Genomic DNA, 15,112 nt, shown 5'->3' on the forward strand with positions numbered 1-15,112 from the left:
CAGCGCCCCACCCACAGGATCTGAGGACAAGCCTCAGACCACCCCCACTCCCAGCCGCCAGCTTCCACCCTTGGGCCCCCTTGCTAGCTCCACTGGACCCAACAGCCTATGTACCTCTCAGTTTACCCCACCCTCGACTTTTACCCCCTACAGAAAACTCTGCCTTCCCGTTCTTTCCAGTTATTTCTGTCCCCACTTCCCCATCCCAAAACCAAGACCCCCAAAATTTCCAAAATGTGGTTCCAATATCCCCAGGTACCTTCCCACCCTATTTTGGGGCTCCTGTATTCACTCCTGTAATCTAAAGTGGGTGTGGGTCCTTAGCTTTGAGGATATTAGCTCACCCACCCCTACTGGGGCCTTGACAATGTCAGGGAAGAACCCAATCTTGGTGTCTTTGCCACCCTCTAAGTGAAGAGGGTCTCCCACATTTTTTCACTCTAATACCCCCCAAATTGTGTCTTAGAATATCCAGGCTGTCCCCATTCAGTGAGAAGGGGTTCCCAGACTCTGTTTCTGGACAATACCTTTTTTCACCAAGTCATCCCCATTTCTAGCGGCACAGGGTTCCAGTTGCTGAGTCTCTTTCCTCACCTTGTTACCCTCTACTCCTTTTGAAGTCACCTCCAAATCCACCCTTCCTAGTGGATACACCAGGTGGTTGTCTGGAGGGCCCTCTGTCACCTCCAAATAAGGAGCAGCCAGGTGTTTTTCTGGCTGTCCCTTAATTTCCTCAGGGACAGCTGGTACTGTTTAGATCCCACGCCCTCCAATCTAACAAGGCCCTTAAGAAAAGAGTACACCCACGTTGTCACCAATCCTCAAATGTGAATAGGCCCCCTACAAGTCAGAGCGTATCAGAGCTTTCTGCGACAGGGCTTCCTCATCTTCCGGGCGACTGCCTGTAGCACCCCTCTCTCTTGCCGACGCCCCTCAATCTGTCCTGTCTTGTTGATCCGGCAACGGGTAGCGCTGGCTCCGGTTCCAGGCTCCTCCTTCCCTGTCCCCCGCAAACGGAGCTTCCCCCCACACCCGGCTCCGCGCCCCGGACTCCAAAAGAAGAGTGAGGGTGTCTCGCAGAGAGCCCTGGTCCCGCAGTCAGAGCACTGGGCCTGGTTGCTGGATCAAGCACAGCGGCGGCAGCGGCAGCGGCAGCGATTGTGGGAAGCTGAGGCGGCGGCGACTACCGCAACTCCCCCTTTTTGGAGAGCAGGCCGGGAGGCGGGGCAGGGGGCGGAGACGCAGGGAAAGGGGGGTGAAGATGGGCGAGCAGAACCCCGGGGTTCCTTGGAGGCAGGGAGTGGGGACAGTCAAAGAGGCAGGCGGAACCAAGGCAAAGCCGCACGTCTCGGGGTTCAGAGAAGGGACAAGGTGGTGACCACTGAATGGAATGGCTGGATGGGGGGAGAGATGGGCTTAAGATAGATGGAATGGCAGACACCCCAAGGGGGCAAAAGGGACCCTACTGCCTGGGATGGGAGGACAGAACTAAATGAAGACAGCGGGGGAAATAACTGAAGAGATGAGAGTGGGGGACCCGAGATCTAGCCTGGGGTGAAACCCAGCCTCCTTAATATTTCTGCTTTTGTGTGAGCCAAATTGGTCTGTCTCTGGTCTCCATACTTCTCCTTTCCACGTTTCGTCAGTAAATATACCCCCTCCTCCATCCCTATTGACTCCTGAAAGAAAAGACCACAAGAATTGGGGGAAGATGGTTGCTAGAGGCTGCACCAGGATGCGAGGGATACTGGTCACAGATTTGGAGAGTGGAAAAGCCAGAATGGGATGACCTGTAACAGGGTTGAGGCGGGAAAAGGGTAGTATGACGGGCCAGGAGGCCTTCTAGAAGGGTATCTTTGCGTCCAGGATTCTTAGTCTCCCAAGCAAGGGGCGCGCAGTCCGCTCCACATTCTGCTAGCTAACAGAAGCACTTTCCACCCTGGTAGGACTAGTCTTTAATGGGCCCCACCTCCCACGCCAGCCAAGCCGCCCCCCTTGCGCGCAGCCTTAGCCTCCTCCACCGCAGCGCACAAGGCCCGGACAGGGTCCCCACGAAGCCGAGCCAATGCTAAGAGCAGCGCTGCTGGACCGTCCCCCGCACAGAGCTTTTGGCCGCTCAGAAAATAGTGGGGCAGTGTCCCAGCCTCCAGCACACGGCTCAGCTCATCCAGCAGCCCGAGACAGCAGGCGCCCGCATTCTCGGGCCGCGCCAGATAGAGGGCAGGCAGTCGCTCGCAAGCCCAGTAGAGCAACGTCCGCAGGAGGTAGGGCGCCGCGGCCCGGGTCCCCGCCACCAGCGGGCGCAGCAGCGCCTGGGCAGCTGCGTGCGCTTGCAGTAGCGGAGCGGGTATGCGCGCCTTGAGCGCCAGCTCCTGGCGGGCGAAGCACAGCTGCCAGCCAGAAGCGCCCCGCCGATCTATGCGGCCGCTGGGCACCAGGTAGAAGGAGGAGGGCTCGGAGGCCAGCGGGCCGGCCCACGAGTGACTCCGAGCCCTCTCCGGCCAGCCAGCCACAGACACCACGGGGATCAGGTCGAAAAGTAGGAGGTGGCGTGGAGGCCCTGGCGTAGCCAGGAGAATGGTGGTGAACCCCGCGTGGCGGGCTGCGTGGACCAAGCGCGGGGCACCCGGGACCGGGTACAGGGACTCCGCGACCTCGGCCAGCATAGCAAAGAACCATGCAGCCACCTTGGCAGGGCACAATGTGGGCCACGCCTCCAGAGCCTCCGACGGCTGTGGGACTGGACTATCCACTGCTGCTTTGGTGACGTCACCATTCATTTTTTTCAGCGGTGCGGGGAAGCCAGGATCGGTTACGTCTTGCAGAGGCGACTCGGGCCCCGAACCGTTACTAGGTGATTTTTCCAAAGAAGACACAAGAGGCTCAGGCTCAGTGACATAACTGTGTGGCGGGTGCACGGAGCTTTGCTGGTCCTTGGGGCTTTCTTCGCTTTCTGTTCGGTGCATGGAATCACGTCCTCCTGGGACTGGTGGTCCTAGGCAATCCTGCCAAGCCTCTCGGACAGAGATTCCGTGCATCAGTTCTGGGAGGCAGAGCCAGGCATAACAGGATTCCACGTCCAGTTGCAGCTCCTGCCCAGTGCCGTCTACAGAAAACACGGGCACCAAGAGTGTGAAGCCGGCGTCGTAGTGAGGTCCCCTAGCGTAGGGACCTAGGGGTGCAGGCCCCAGATCCAGGGAGCCCTCGCGAATCCCGCCACGAAGCAGCAAGAGCTCCGCTTGGGGAGGAAAGCGGGGGTCCCGGCGGTGAACAAGACCTACGGGAAGAGAAGGGATCACGAAGGCATTACCCAAAGCCAGGGCGGGGCTGAGAGCTGAGAGTTTCTGAAGGCAGGGAGGGTTACTTACCAAGCAAAGAGAAAACAAAGTTCTTGGCCCGAAGGAGGTCTGGTCCCGGGTTGGGCCCGTCACTCCAGCTCTCCTGCACACCCAGCTCCTGGATAAGCTGGGTTAGTTCCTGCAGCTGTGCCCCAGAGCAGAAGTCGATGTCCGTGAGCGGGCGGGCTGGGGCTGGTGGCGGCGGGCCCCACCAAGGGGCACTTCCCCAGACTGCGGAAGCCATGTGGCTCTATCGTTTTCTGTTAGGGATAACACGGAAGGGAGGAGGCCTAGACAGGCCTTTCCTTTGCTGCCGAAAAGTCTCCTCGTTTCTTTTCTCTTCCCGATGCCGAAAGTACCCCAGACAAATCCGCTAATGGGTCTGCAGACAGACAGCTCTAAATTTAGACTTGAAAACCAACAAATAAATACCTCCTCAGTCCTTGCCCTTTCTCATAAGCTGGTCTCCGCCCCCATGGACAGGTTCATCTGACTCAGCAGGTAAAAAGTAGCTGTTGTGCTCCTTCTACAGAATACAATAGCCAGTCTCCTCCACTGCCCTTTGTCTACCTCCCCTTACCTCTTTTTCGGAAGAGGCTTATGGTCTGCGGCTTCTCTCTGAGGGGTAGCTTCAAGGGTTGGGAAGAGAATGGATAGAACGATTCAACAGGTAACGTCTTCCGGCTCCCCGCAGGCCACGCCCTTTTCTAAAGACTGTCTGGGTGGTTCCGGGCCGGCCCCGCCTCCGTCATCACTACTTTCGCTCGGGTGAGATCTCACGCTATCCTGGCAGTTGGAGTTTGTCTTTTGCGCTACCAGGGAGTTGAGGCCACTCCCACACATCCTTTCCTGTTCCGCTGAAGTAGTGCCTGATTGAAGTTGTAGTTTCTGGTCAGGCCCACGCAAACATTGCTTGGGATTGGAGCAGAGGGGTAATAGGATGGATCTGAATAGCAAACAATAATGGGGGACATACCCGAGGGCCTGGGGAGAAATAGGGGCCTCTACATACCATGTGTGAGTAGAGAAGCCCTGGTCATTTAGATCTAGGAGGATTCGTCCATGCAATTATAACTTCATTTTGGAGATGAGACTGCAGCCTAGAAAGGTTGTACATGACTTGTCCAAGGTCAGCTGAGCCAGAGAGGTGTAAGAAAGGGGCTCTACAGCTGGGTGATTTCCCCTTGGAATCCGTGGTGATAGCAAGAACACATAGTGGACATACTACTCAGGGAAAGGACATATTAGTAATGCCTAACTCAGACACACATGCGTGGTGGCAGGGAAAATATTTTGGAATCTCACAGTTCCTGTGCATGCACAGAAGAGTTATTAAAACTGAAAATCAAGTCCAGAGGAAACTCCCAGCTGGGCTGGGACAGGACAAAGGGAAATAATCAGGGGAAGGAAATTGTTTTCAGTAACCAGTGCTATCAGGGACACAGCTTAAGTCCAGGATGACACAAGGAGCCAGAATAATAGGACATAAAGATAGGAAACCAGGGACAGGCTCACAGATCAGACCAATCCATTGCTAGACCAGGACTTCTTACATTTCCTTTTCCCCGGGGACTATCTCCAGAGTGAGATAGGCCTAAGTCCACGGGCAAGAGAATTAAGCAAAGACACCTAGAAAAATTAGAGGCTTGTAAAGGAGGGAGATGTCAGAATCCAGAGCTCAATTTGGGCAGCCCAGATCTCAGGAGTTCCTAGTCACTGACAGAGAGAGCTCTTCTCCCTCAGCAACTCAGAGTCCTAAATTACATCCCAGAACTGGGGGGGGGGGGGGGGGGGAAGGGCCAGGTTTCCATACATTTGGTTGTGACCCAAGAGATCGGATCAGGAAAACTAAAGACAAGGCTCTCTCAGAGACTGGAGTAATCAGGCATCACACATCCCTACATCTTACCTCCTCCCCAAAGGGTGGCCTATGATCCACCCTAAAAAGAACTAAGTACTCTGGGCTCTGGGAATTTTTAACATGCTGGGTATGGGTGACAAGGGAAAGGAAAGTTCCTCTAAACTCTAAAGCATTGCTATCAAATAGGATTTTCTGTAATGATTAAAATGTTCTAAATCTGTGCCATCCAGTACAGTAGCTGCTAACCACCCATGACTATTGAGCACTTGAAATGTAGATGAGATAGAGGAACAGAATTTTTAATTTTAATTAATTTACATTCTAATAGCCATGTTTGGCTAGAGGCTACTGTATTGGAAAACTCAGCTCTAAGCCCTTGGGGATAATGGGTTTAACTCTGCAGCTCTGGAGGAGAAGCGGGGAAAGTATAGTCCCAGTTCTCATCAGGCCCTGTGGTTGGCCAGCGTCAGGAATGGGGCTGGGGTGGATGTCCTCAAACAACCACAGAACATTTCTCTCGCTTCTTTATTCCTGATGCACCTTTGTCCCCTCTTTTTCTGAGGGCCTCATCACACACTGATATCCCCACTCGGTGGTCTCCCCTGAGTTGTTGGGTGCCTCTTGGCGAAGGCGCCTGGGAGATAGAGCTTCACACTTGTCCCTGCCCAATCCAATCTGTCTCTGGCGGGCATCAAGAACCACATGCCCTATCCGGGTACCTGGCCCAGGACAGGGGGTCTTCCAGTTGATTTTCGGAGGCATAGACATCTGGCGATAGTTCTGGCAGACTGGAGGAACTGTATCCACAGAGCGGTGCACCCAGTCTTGGCTGCCTGCTCGCCGAGAGGATGGTTGTAGCTCAATTAGTACAGGTACCTCTGAGAAGGTTTGTGGGTCATTGTAGATCACCTGGGCCTTGGAAGGGCAGGAGTTTTGACTGAGTGGGGCCGAAGTCCATGGTCCATGCTGCTCTGCATCCTCCTTCTGAGAAGCTTCCTCAGATACAAATGACTTCATCAGGGGCAGTGTTGACTTCGGCGTCTGAGATGGGCCCAAGACTTGGACAGAGTCAATACCTAGAGCAAGGCCTGGGTTCTTGTGGAGGTCAGGGTTTGGAATGAGGCATGAGTCCTTGTGGAGGCCTGATCCCTTGGTAAGGCCGTGAGTTTTGGGGAGGCCAGAGTCTTGGATAAGAGCTGGGCCCTTATGGGGAGCAGGATCTTGATTAATTCCTGGGTACTTGTGGAAGATAGGGTCTTGGGTAGGTTCTGAGCTCCTATAAATTCCAACATCTTGGGTAAAGCCACATCTCTTTTTTACTTCATTGGCTTGGGTAGGGCCTGGATTCTTATGGAGGTCAGAATCTTGAGTCAGGCCTGGATTCCTGTAGTCTCCTGAGTCTTGGGTAAAGCCTGAGCACTTATGGAGGCTAGAGGTTTGGGCAAGGCCTGGGCTCTTGTGGAGACCAGATTCCTGTGAAAGGCCTGAGGTCTTGTTGACTCCAGAGTCTTGGGCAAGGAAGGAACTCTTCTGTAGGCCAGAATGTTGGGTAAGGCCTAGACTCCTAGAGACTCCCAGATCTTGGGCATTACCTCTACTCTTATAACCTCCAGAATCTTGAGAAGGGCCTTGGCAGTTATGGAGGCCAGTTGTTTGGGAAAGCCCTTGACTTTTGTAGAGTACAGTCTCTTGGTTTCCTTTTGGATTCCTATAGACTCCAGAGTCTTGTGTATAGCCTGAGCTCCTCTGAATATCAGAAGTTTGGGGAAATGGTGTGTTCTTATGGAGGCCAGAGGGTTGGATGAGACATGGGCTCCTAAAGATACCTGCATCTTGAGGAGAACCTAGGCTCTTTTGGGAGCCAGAATCTTGGGTAATGATTGGATTCTTGTGAAGGCCAGAGTCTTGGGAAGGCCCTGGACCCTTGCAGAGATAAGAGTGTTGGGTAAGGCCTGGGGGCTTGTGTGGGCCTGGATTTTGTGCAAGTTCTGGGTTCTTGTGGAGGCCTGGATCTTGGGTAAGGCCTGGGTTCTTGGAAATTCTAGAGGCTTTTGAAGGGCCTGGCGTCCTTTGGAGGCCAGAGTCTTGAGTAAGGCCTAGACTCTCATGAAGTTCAGGGGATTGGGGTTGGATTGGGGGTTGGGAAATGGTGGGGAACTGGGGAGGGGTGGGGAACTGGAAAGTTGACTTGGAGGTTGGGGTTTGTATTGAGGTGGAGGGCTTCTGGTAGTTGGTGGGTTGATGACAAACAAAAGGTCTGGGAGAAGCAAGAGGCAGAGAAAAAGTGCATGGTGGAGGAGTGCGCAGTGAGCTCTGGGGGCCAGTTGGAGAATGAAAGCAACGTTGAGAAAGTGAATCATCCTTGGAGTAGACGAGGAATTTGGGGTAGACTGGAGCCTGGGCATCTGTGTTTCTCCTCTCAGAACTGCATGGATGGAAGCTGCAGTAAGGAAAGGTCTTGGGCTGTAAGAACTTGTCTTTGGCGTCATTTGAGATCTTCCATTCCATATTCCCCAACTCCAGGTAACCCAGTATGGATCCTGTGGAGGGCTTCGCAGTGTCCCCACTAAGTTGCTTCGATGTTTGTTCAGCTGTACCAGAGCTCTCGAGGCCCTGTCCTTCTTGGGGCGTGGAGAGAGTACCCAAGTCCTTTCTGGAATACTCAGCATTCTGGGTGGGGTACATATGGAATAAATTCTGCTTTACCTTGCGGGCATCATAGACCACATGGCCAGTGGAAAGGCCTTGGCTGAAGGCAGTCGGGTTAGAGGGCATAGGAGTTAAGATGTGGGTAGGGGTGGGGGTAGGGATAGGAGCAGGAACTGGTGTCGTCGTCAAGGCCATGGCCAGTGCTGACGCAGGGGTTGGAGAAGAGATTGGGACAGGGGCTGGTGTAGAGGCTGGGGCAGGAGTAGCAGCAGGGGCAGAAGTTAGGGGAGGGGTTGGGGCAGAGGTTGGGGGAGGGACCAAGGTGTGGGCATGGGTATAGGTTAGATGAGCACAGGCCAGGTTGCTGGCTTGGGTGTCGCTCCGCGAGTGGTCTAAGGTATGCGAGGGGGCCTGGGCTGGGGCCTGGGCCAGGGTATCGGCTGAGGTGTGCTCAGGGCCATGGACTTCAATGGGGGTGTGCTCAGGGGTGAGGACTGTGGAGTGGATCTGGGCGTGGGCGGAGATGTGCTCAGGGGGGCAGGCTGGGGAGTGAGTCCGGGTCTGGTCTGAGTCATAGACTGGGGTCTTAGTCTTGTTCCCTTGGGGCAAGTGAAGCGGAGCCATATCCAACTTGTTCATCCTGGGGAAATGGGAAGATGTCTCTTGCCTGGAGAGAAAGGTGGCTTGGGACTTTGAGGCTGTAACCTGAGGGGTCTCTCCAGTTCCCATCATTCCCTCCTTCCACAATCCCCATGAAGTCTCCATGGGACCCTCAGCATGTCCACACTGAGGTGGCATCCAACAGCACCTAGAAGCCCTCTCGTCATTCGTGTCTGGTATCCAAGAGTCAAGGTGGTTAGGGTGCCTGAGCAGGAAGCTTGGGCAACGATGGAAGCGAGGAGAGACTCTTGAGCACAGGTTCTTGGGATCCACAGAGCAGCGCATACACATGGGATGGCTGCCTATACAGCTGGGTTGCTTGTCTGCAAAGAAAGATGGGATGGGACAAGGCCTGGGTTACTGAGGGGTCAGGTAGAAGAAAGGGGACAGGCCCATATCCCCTTGAGTCCATGCTGGGGCCCACTCACCTTTGGGGAAAAAATGATGGAAAAGAATCCGCAAAGAGCTCTTCAGATTCCTCCAGAGCTGAGGGAAGCAGGGGAGGGGAGAGTCCAGAAGTAGGGTGAGCCCTGAAGTCCAACCTTTGTCTGGACAAATCCCAGCAGCCCTCCCACCTTATCCCCTCCCACCTCAAACTCCAGGGCTCCCCCAACCCTGCTGCCCAGACCCCGCCCTGACCAGAGTCACCACATTGATCCCCACGTTGAACAAGATGAAGGTGCCCAGAATCAGAAGAATTGAGTCTCCTAGGTCCTGGCACTTCCTGGGGTTGGTGCCAGAGCACACTGGGGCTCCGTGGTGGGCTCGCTCACCCATGACCGAGGATCCCAGGACTACCTGAGCCCCCTGACCCCCACATACTCACTAGGAGCCAAACTCTTCTGTGGGGGAGGGGGAGAATGGGTCATAATGGGTCAGGGGTAGGGGGTCACAATGAGGGAAGAGGAAAAGGAAGGCCCAAGGTTGCATTCCCTGGTAACTGGGTTCAAGTAACCTGAACCTGGATAGTCAAACAGGGTCCAGAAGCCAGCACACCTCCCCTCTTACCCATTGCCTGCTGACTCATTCATTCAAACACTCATGTATCCCAGCCTCTTGACCATTTCTGAGACTGGGAAGACCATGGCTTCAGAGCCCTGGGAAAGGCCTGGAATCCAGAGCCTTGGCCTTGTTCATGCCCTTCACTGGGTTGTGGGCCTGAATCTGCCCAGATGTGGAACCTCCGGGTCTAGAATCTAACCTCAGCTTCTTGTGTGGGTTTGAGCCTCTGAGGTCCCTTTGGGGACAGGGAGAACCTCACACAGAAAAGGTGCCCAGAGACCAGTGGTCTACATAGCTGCAAGATCTACATAGTGCCTGGTGAAGGACCAGGAGGGGCCTGCAGGCAGGACTATAGCCACTAAACTAAGGGAAGCAACACACCAATGGGACACTGGCTTCTCATTTAATGAAGCCAAGGGCAGGGACTCAGTCTGGCAGAAGGAGTGGCACTTCCCCCCCACAGACCACCACAGTGTTTCTTGGACTCTGTTGCTCTTTATTCCTCTCCCCATGCCCTGCTCCACCACCCACATTTGCCTCTGGTCAGTTAAGTTTCCCAGTCCGGCTCCTGTGCAGCAAGGGCCTCGAGGTTGAGCTGGAAGGTGGTGGCAGTGAGTTGGCCCGTGCTCTGTTCTCCTGCACCTGCCGCTTCAGCTCCAGACTGTCATATACCTGGTAGTTGGCATTGCCCCCCGGGCTCCGGCTGAGTGGCATGAAGGTGGGTGAGGGTGTGTGGGGTTCAGTAGCCTGGACTTCGGGCAGGGGCTGGGAGGAGTGGGGGAGTAAGGCTGAGCTGGGAGCCAGGGCCTGTTGGTATGAGGCCTCACTCAACATGGTGAGGGAGGTAGAAGTGGTCAGAGGGTGCCGGATGGGCAGCGCCTCAGCCCATTCGGCCATGTGGCGCCGCACCTCGCGGGCATCTTGGGAAGTGTAATTCAAGTGTCCTGTGGATGCGTGGGGGCTGCGGTTGGGCAGGCTATAAGCCTGGCTGGGGAGGCTCCGACGGTGGGACTGTGGGGAGTAGTGCTCCTGGGCCTCGGGCCGGGAACCCCGGGGTACCAGGGCAGATGGAAGCTCAGAGACTTCCAGACCACGCCGCTGCTGATCGCAGGAGTCATACAGTTGCTGGCCCCCTGAGGGATAAGAGCTTTGCCCCCCAGGGACCCAGCAGGGGTTAGGGGGCAGCCGGCGGGGTGGTGGTGGAGACGAAGTGCACTGCTCAGCCTCCATATTGCCCCAGGTGTGGGACTGTGAGCAGTGGGGCCCATAGGACTGCAGCCTCAGTTCTGACTTGGCTTCCACACGCTTGGGCATGCAGCGCAGCTCCGGTGAAAGATAGAGAGAGGGTGGTGGCAGGCTGGCCAGGATCCCACCCTGTCGGCCCCACAGCCTCATGTTGGAGGGCAGCCCCTTTTGTTGATAGAACCTTCCCCAGCGCCCCCGTGGGCACTTGGGATGTGGGAAAGACAGGTCATCCTCTTCCTTCCAGAAGGAGTGCGGGTCCTCCTGATCATAAGACGGCATCAGCCGCAGCCGTGACATCTCGTGGCTGTGATGTGGGCTATGGAAGGGTAAGCAGTTTTTGGGGAATTGTCTGTGATTCTTCCGACTCTTCTGGTGGCTGCAGGGGCGATGGCGGTTGCGGAGATGGTGGTAGAAGGAAGAGTAGCAGCAAGTGGGTGGGGCCATCTTCACTTCTACAGGGTCCAGGGTGCAGTGAATGTGGACATCTTGGGCCCTGACATCTTTGGGGGAACTTTCACCAGTCTGCAGGATTTTATCTGGGGGAGGCAAGAGTCCATGAGGTCAGGGCAATTGTCAGAAGAGTTCAGGATTGGGAATGCTGGGGCCTGGGTTTCTGGGGCTGTGATGGTAGCAGGGTGGGGAGGTGGGGGGGCATCCCCTACCTCTCTAGCTGCCATACTTACTTTTCTGATTAATCCAATTGATCATCTTGTCTAAGGCATTCCGGAGCCCATGCCACATCTGGAGGTGGAGTGGGGTGGGGTGGGAGTGAAGGCCAGGCTCTCCACCCTCAACCCCCATGTCCCTCCCAGCCAAGACTGCTCTTGCAGGTGAAAGTGCAGGCTGCAACTGGCTCCCGCCCTAAGCCCTCTTCACCCTTAGGGATGGTCCACAGCCATCACTGACCACAGTTGCCACATTGATCCCAATGTTGGTAAGAATGATGAGGCCCAGTAGTAGGAGTAGGAAGTCCTCAGCATCCTGAGGACTTCCTTGATATTGATTGCAGCACCCCAGTGTGTTATACCAGAGCTGGTTTTCCATGGTGGGGGGGTCCTAGGGCCACCTGGGCCGCCCCCCCCCACCGGCCCCGACCCACACTGCACTCATGCCAGAACCTGGGGACACCTGCCAGCTGGTGAAGGAGCCGGGTCATAATGAGGCACGTTGGCAGGAGTCATAGTGCAGAGGTGGCAGCTCTTTTATCCATTCAACTGGCCCTTTATTAGGCCATCTCTGCCCTTGGCCTAGTCTCCAGATATCCCTGAGTTCAGCCTGTCCCTTTGTCTCTATGGGAGCTTGCTTAACTGGACACCTGATTCCTGATTTGTAGATATGGTAGTTACAGTAGTGAGACAGTCTTCATAGGGATTGACTCATGAATAAAAGATTTCCTTTATTTCATTGTTCTTTTGAGACATTGTGGTAGCTTATGTAGCCTGTTGGTACTCCCCATCTACGCCTACATGGGGCTAGCATCTAGGGTGACTAGAAGGAAGGGTAACAGCAAGAGTCCCCTCCGAGGTGCTTCGCTGTACCATTCTCTCCCTGTCCTGTCCAATTCCCTGTCATAACACTTCTAGCACCTACCCTATCCACCACTTCCTGGTCAGGGATTTCAGCGCTAGGTGTTGGTGGTCACTGAGCCCAATAGCCCCTTTGCTTCAGAGTTAGACTGATTTCCACCTTGCTGGGGTTGCTGCCTCTGGCAGGGACCACTCCTAACCATGGTTTCTCTCCGTAACCAACTCCCCTCCCACTGAGTCATGCCTCCAAGTTGAAAAACTGTTAGCTGCCACCGTAAGAAAACTACATGAAATTCAAAAAGCACAAAATAGATGTAATTGTTGATATGACAATAGGAATCTTCTATTTAAATCAGGTTCATTATTGGGTTCTTGTGAAAGGGGTACTCTGGGGACAACGAGTCATTTGTTTGCACAATGAACAACTCAGCAGAAATAGAGGAACAGCCAAGGGGCATTTCCCATCAAGGCTCCAAATACATAGTAGGTGTTCAATACATACCCACTGAATGGAATTGGCTTCAAAAGAACAGTGATGTTATCTAAATGAAAACGAATAGAGTAGCAAGGCATTTAATAAAAGGCCTATCTGCTCGCATTTCAGGAACCCATCTGGTATGAAGGTGCGGTCCAGCTCCTTCAGCCTGGGAGCAGTCTCATGGCCTTTTATTTTCTAGTTATGTGTGTGATTGCTTGTGTGTGATCCCAACTGTCTAGGAGTAAGGGTAGGGCCTGGGTTTCCCTGCTCTCCAGTGGATAGAATATTCTGAGGAGGTTACTTGGCAAATTGAGGAAGATGGGAGACTGACGGACCCCGCTGACTCAGTGGCAACGGGAATCTACCTGTGGAAGCAAAGGGATGGAGCATCTAAAGCTGTGAAATTGATCCTTGGTGTCCATGTGACCATGAATAAGGCACTTGGCCTCTCTGAGCCTGAGTCTCCTCATGTGACATGGAGGTATGAATCAGAGGAGTGAAGTCACAAAGGGCTGTGATGTTATGATGAGGCAGCCCTTGAGAGTGTCCCTAATATTTCTTCCTCTGCTCCAAACCTGCTAGAGTGTACAGGAACGTCAGGTTCTGACTGGGAAACTGTCAGCACCTCACTAGCTTCACTCTCAGCCGTCCCCCCAACACCTCAGCTGCAGCTGCAGACTAAACCTGGGTTCTGGCAGGAACCAGATCTCTGAGGGGCGAGGGCCATGGGGATGAGGGTATTGCCTCTAGTGCAGGACTGCCTACTGACCTGGGACAGGTTTGGTGGTGGAGGCGGGGGCCTCTCTGGGCACTAAAGGAAACAGGGTAGAGGCTGATGGGAACCTTGGAACCTAGAAGGGCCTGGGAATGGGCTGAGGACAGGGTTGATAGTGAGGGTGAGGCTAAGAGGTTGATGAGGACCCTCAGGCCTCTCTCTCCCTGGCTCTCTGTTGCCAGGGAGATCATTCCCTGGGCAACCAGGGCTTCTGGGTGCTGTGTGGCACCCCCACAAACACACACTACCACAAACCACCTCCTCTTTTTTTTTATTCTCCCAGTCACCTCTCTGTCAGGGGACGGTATACCCAGTTCTTGCCTGCCCGCTCAGCAGCGCTGGATCCCGAGACCAGGGGGTAACGGTGGGACAGGGCCTCTACCTCCTGGGTCAGCTCCCGGAGCCGCCGCCTCACCTCACGGGCATCATACACTATGCGGCCTGAGGAGCGACGCCGGGTGATATCTGGGACGTTTGCTGGGCCCCGGAAGAGCGGTGGAGCTGGTGGAGCTGGTGAGCACTGCTGCTGCTCTCCTTCAGCCCCCATGCCCCCTCCACTGTTCTTGTGGCTCAGGACCTGTGGGCTAGGGGGCGGAGGGTTCACAGGGTACACATAAGCCTCTAGGCCCAGCTCTGACAGCATCTCTCTTCTGAGGGGCCTTCCCTCTCTGGTCTGCTGGAAGCGGATGGTCTGGGGAGGTGGCACCACAGCATCCTGGGCCCAGGGAGCCCAGAAGCCCTGGTTGGATTGAAAGCCTTCCCAGTCCGTGGGGTGATCCCAGTTGTGAGAGCAGTTTGCTGGGTGCTGATGAGGGAGCCTCCCCTTGTCATCAGCGTCAGGGGCCCACGCTACTGGGTAGTGGGCATGGTGCGCTGATGAGCGTCGATGGCGATGACGATGACGATGACGGCGAGTGGGTGGGGGGGTGATGGTCATTTTCACAGGGTCCATGGTGCATCGAAGGTGGACTGCAGGGGAGTTCTGCTTCCGGGGCTGCGTCTTCCTCCCAGGTGAGGATGACTTAGAAGCTTCTGTGGACCAAGGAGAGGTGAGAAGCTGGGTAGGAGACTGGCTCCTACAGGGGGTGGAGAGTCAGGGTGCGGGGAGAGCAGCTGGAGAGCTATGGGGAGAGAAGGGAGATCCAAAGGGGACAGGGCCAGTTTAGGGTTAGGGCTAGAACGCTGGTATCTGCTCCTCCTATGTCCCAACACTCAGGCTCCACTTACCTTTCTCACAGACGATATGGCAGAACATGTGGTGTAAAAAGCCACGGAGTTTGTGCCAGAGCTGGGGGGAAGGACAAGTGACCCCAGGCCGGCCCTCGCTACCAGGCCTGCCCCCAGCCATCCTGCCAGCACCCTCCCACCCAGGCCTGCCCTGACCAGCGTCACCATGTTGATGCCAATGTTAATGCAGATGATGAGGCCGAGCAGAAACAGGATGGAGTTGCCCAGGTCCTGGCAGCTGTTGGTGTGGGGGCTATGATACGAGGCCCACCCGGACCGTGGCCACTCAACCATGGCCATGGGGGTCCCTAGGGCCACCGGGGCCCCTAGGCCCCCAGCCCACTGTGCCAC

The 15,112-nt window shown here is 55.2% G+C and overlaps 4 protein-coding genes across 7 annotated transcripts; all 4 read right to left on the minus strand.

Annotated features, from left to right (window-relative positions):
- Positions 1-1,077: 1,077 nt before the first annotated feature.
- On the minus strand, positions 1,078-4,142 carry TMEM102 (transmembrane protein 102). 4 transcript variants are annotated; one of them, XM_033091025.1, is made up of 3 exons: positions 3,771-4,142; positions 3,369-3,598; positions 1,212-3,277 (listed from the first exon to the last, which is right to left on the minus strand). In XM_033091025.1, the coding sequence occupies exons 2-3, from the start codon at positions 3,580-3,582 to the stop codon at positions 1,956-1,958; spliced, it is 1,536 nt and encodes a 511-aa protein (XP_032946916.1). In that variant the 5' UTR covers positions 3,583-3,598; positions 3,771-4,142; the 3' UTR covers positions 1,212-1,955. The 4 variants fall into 4 exon arrangements, with proteins under 4 accessions (XP_032946917.1, XP_032946916.1, XP_032946915.1 ...); XM_033091024.1 differs by having other exon boundaries at positions 1,223-3,277; positions 3,919-4,142; XM_033091023.1 differs by having other exon boundaries at positions 1,224-3,277; positions 3,369-3,720; positions 3,919-4,142.
- Positions 4,143-5,724: 1,582 nt separating this feature from the next.
- Positions 5,725-9,285, minus strand: SPEM3 (SPEM family member 3). Its single transcript, XM_033089351.1, has 3 exons — positions 9,148-9,285; positions 8,937-8,994; positions 5,725-8,831 (listed from the first exon to the last, which is right to left on the minus strand). Exons 1-3 carry the CDS (start codon positions 9,283-9,285, stop codon positions 5,725-5,727), a joined length of 3,303 nt encoding a protein of 1,100 aa, XP_032945242.1.
- Positions 9,286-10,053: 768 nt separating this feature from the next.
- Positions 10,054-11,799, minus strand: SPEM2 (SPEM family member 2). The gene is made up of 3 exons (XM_033089336.1): positions 11,662-11,799; positions 11,439-11,496; positions 10,054-11,291 (listed from the first exon to the last, which is right to left on the minus strand). The coding sequence occupies exons 1-3, from the start codon at positions 11,797-11,799 to the stop codon at positions 10,054-10,056; spliced, it is 1,434 nt and encodes a 477-aa protein (XP_032945227.1).
- Positions 11,800-13,491: 1,692 nt separating this feature from the next.
- SPEM1 (spermatid maturation 1) lies at positions 13,492-15,061 on the minus strand. The gene is made up of 3 exons (XM_033091402.1): positions 14,918-15,061; positions 14,762-14,822; positions 13,492-14,566 (listed from the first exon to the last, which is right to left on the minus strand). The coding sequence occupies exons 1-3, from the start codon at positions 15,059-15,061 to the stop codon at positions 13,818-13,820; spliced, it is 954 nt and encodes a 317-aa protein (XP_032947293.1). The 3' UTR covers positions 13,492-13,817.
- Positions 15,062-15,112: the final 51 nt, after the last annotated feature.

Source organism: Rhinolophus ferrumequinum, chromosome 21, assembly GCF_004115265.2.
Source record: "Rhinolophus ferrumequinum isolate MPI-CBG mRhiFer1 chromosome 21, mRhiFer1_v1.p, whole genome shotgun sequence".
NCBI lineage: Eukaryota > Metazoa > Chordata > Mammalia > Chiroptera > Rhinolophidae > Rhinolophus > Rhinolophus ferrumequinum.

What these genes read in the sequence shown, in the direction of transcription:
- TMEM102 (XM_033091025.1), bottom strand. Translation starts at nt 3,582, where the DNA reads ATGGCTTCCGCAGTCTGGGGAAGTGCCCCTTGGTGGGGCCCGCCGCCA. An exon ending in CTTTGTTTTCTCTTTGCTTG is followed by an intron (nt 3,278 to 3,368) that starts GTAAGTAACCCT and finishes CTCTTCCCGTAG; the next exon opens with GTCTTGTTCACCGCCGGGAC.
- SPEM3 (XM_033089351.1), bottom strand. Translation starts at nt 9,285, where the DNA reads ATGGGTGAGCGAGCCCACCACGGAGCCCCAGTGTGCTCTGGCACCAAC. An exon ending in GGATCAATGTGGTGACTCTG is followed by an intron (nt 8,995 to 9,147) that starts GTCAGGGCGGGG and finishes TGCTTCCCTCAG; the next exon opens with CTCTGGAGGAATCTGAAGAG. An exon ending in CCATCATTTTTTCCCCAAAG is followed by an intron (nt 8,832 to 8,936) that starts GTGAGTGGGCCC and finishes CTTTCTTTGCAG; the next exon opens with ACAAGCAACCCAGCTGTATA.
- SPEM2 (XM_033089336.1), bottom strand. Translation starts at nt 11,799, where the DNA reads ATGGAAAACCAGCTCTGGTATAACACACTGGGGTGCTGCAATCAATAT. An exon ending in GGATCAATGTGGCAACTGTG is followed by an intron (nt 11,497 to 11,661) that starts GTCAGTGATGGC and finishes CTCCACCTCCAG; the next exon opens with ATGTGGCATGGGCTCCGGAA. An exon ending in CAATTGGATTAATCAGAAAA is followed by an intron (nt 11,292 to 11,438) that starts GTAAGTATGGCA and finishes TGCCTCCCCCAG; the next exon opens with ATAAAATCCTGCAGACTGGT.
- SPEM1 (XM_033091402.1), bottom strand. Translation starts at nt 15,061, where the DNA reads ATGGCCATGGTTGAGTGGCCACGGTCCGGGTGGGCCTCGTATCATAGC. An exon ending in GCATCAACATGGTGACGCTG is followed by an intron (nt 14,823 to 14,917) that starts GTCAGGGCAGGC and finishes CCTTCCCCCCAG; the next exon opens with CTCTGGCACAAACTCCGTGG. An exon ending in CCATATCGTCTGTGAGAAAG is followed by an intron (nt 14,567 to 14,761) that starts GTAAGTGGAGCC and finishes CTTGGTCCACAG; the next exon opens with AAGCTTCTAAGTCATCCTCA.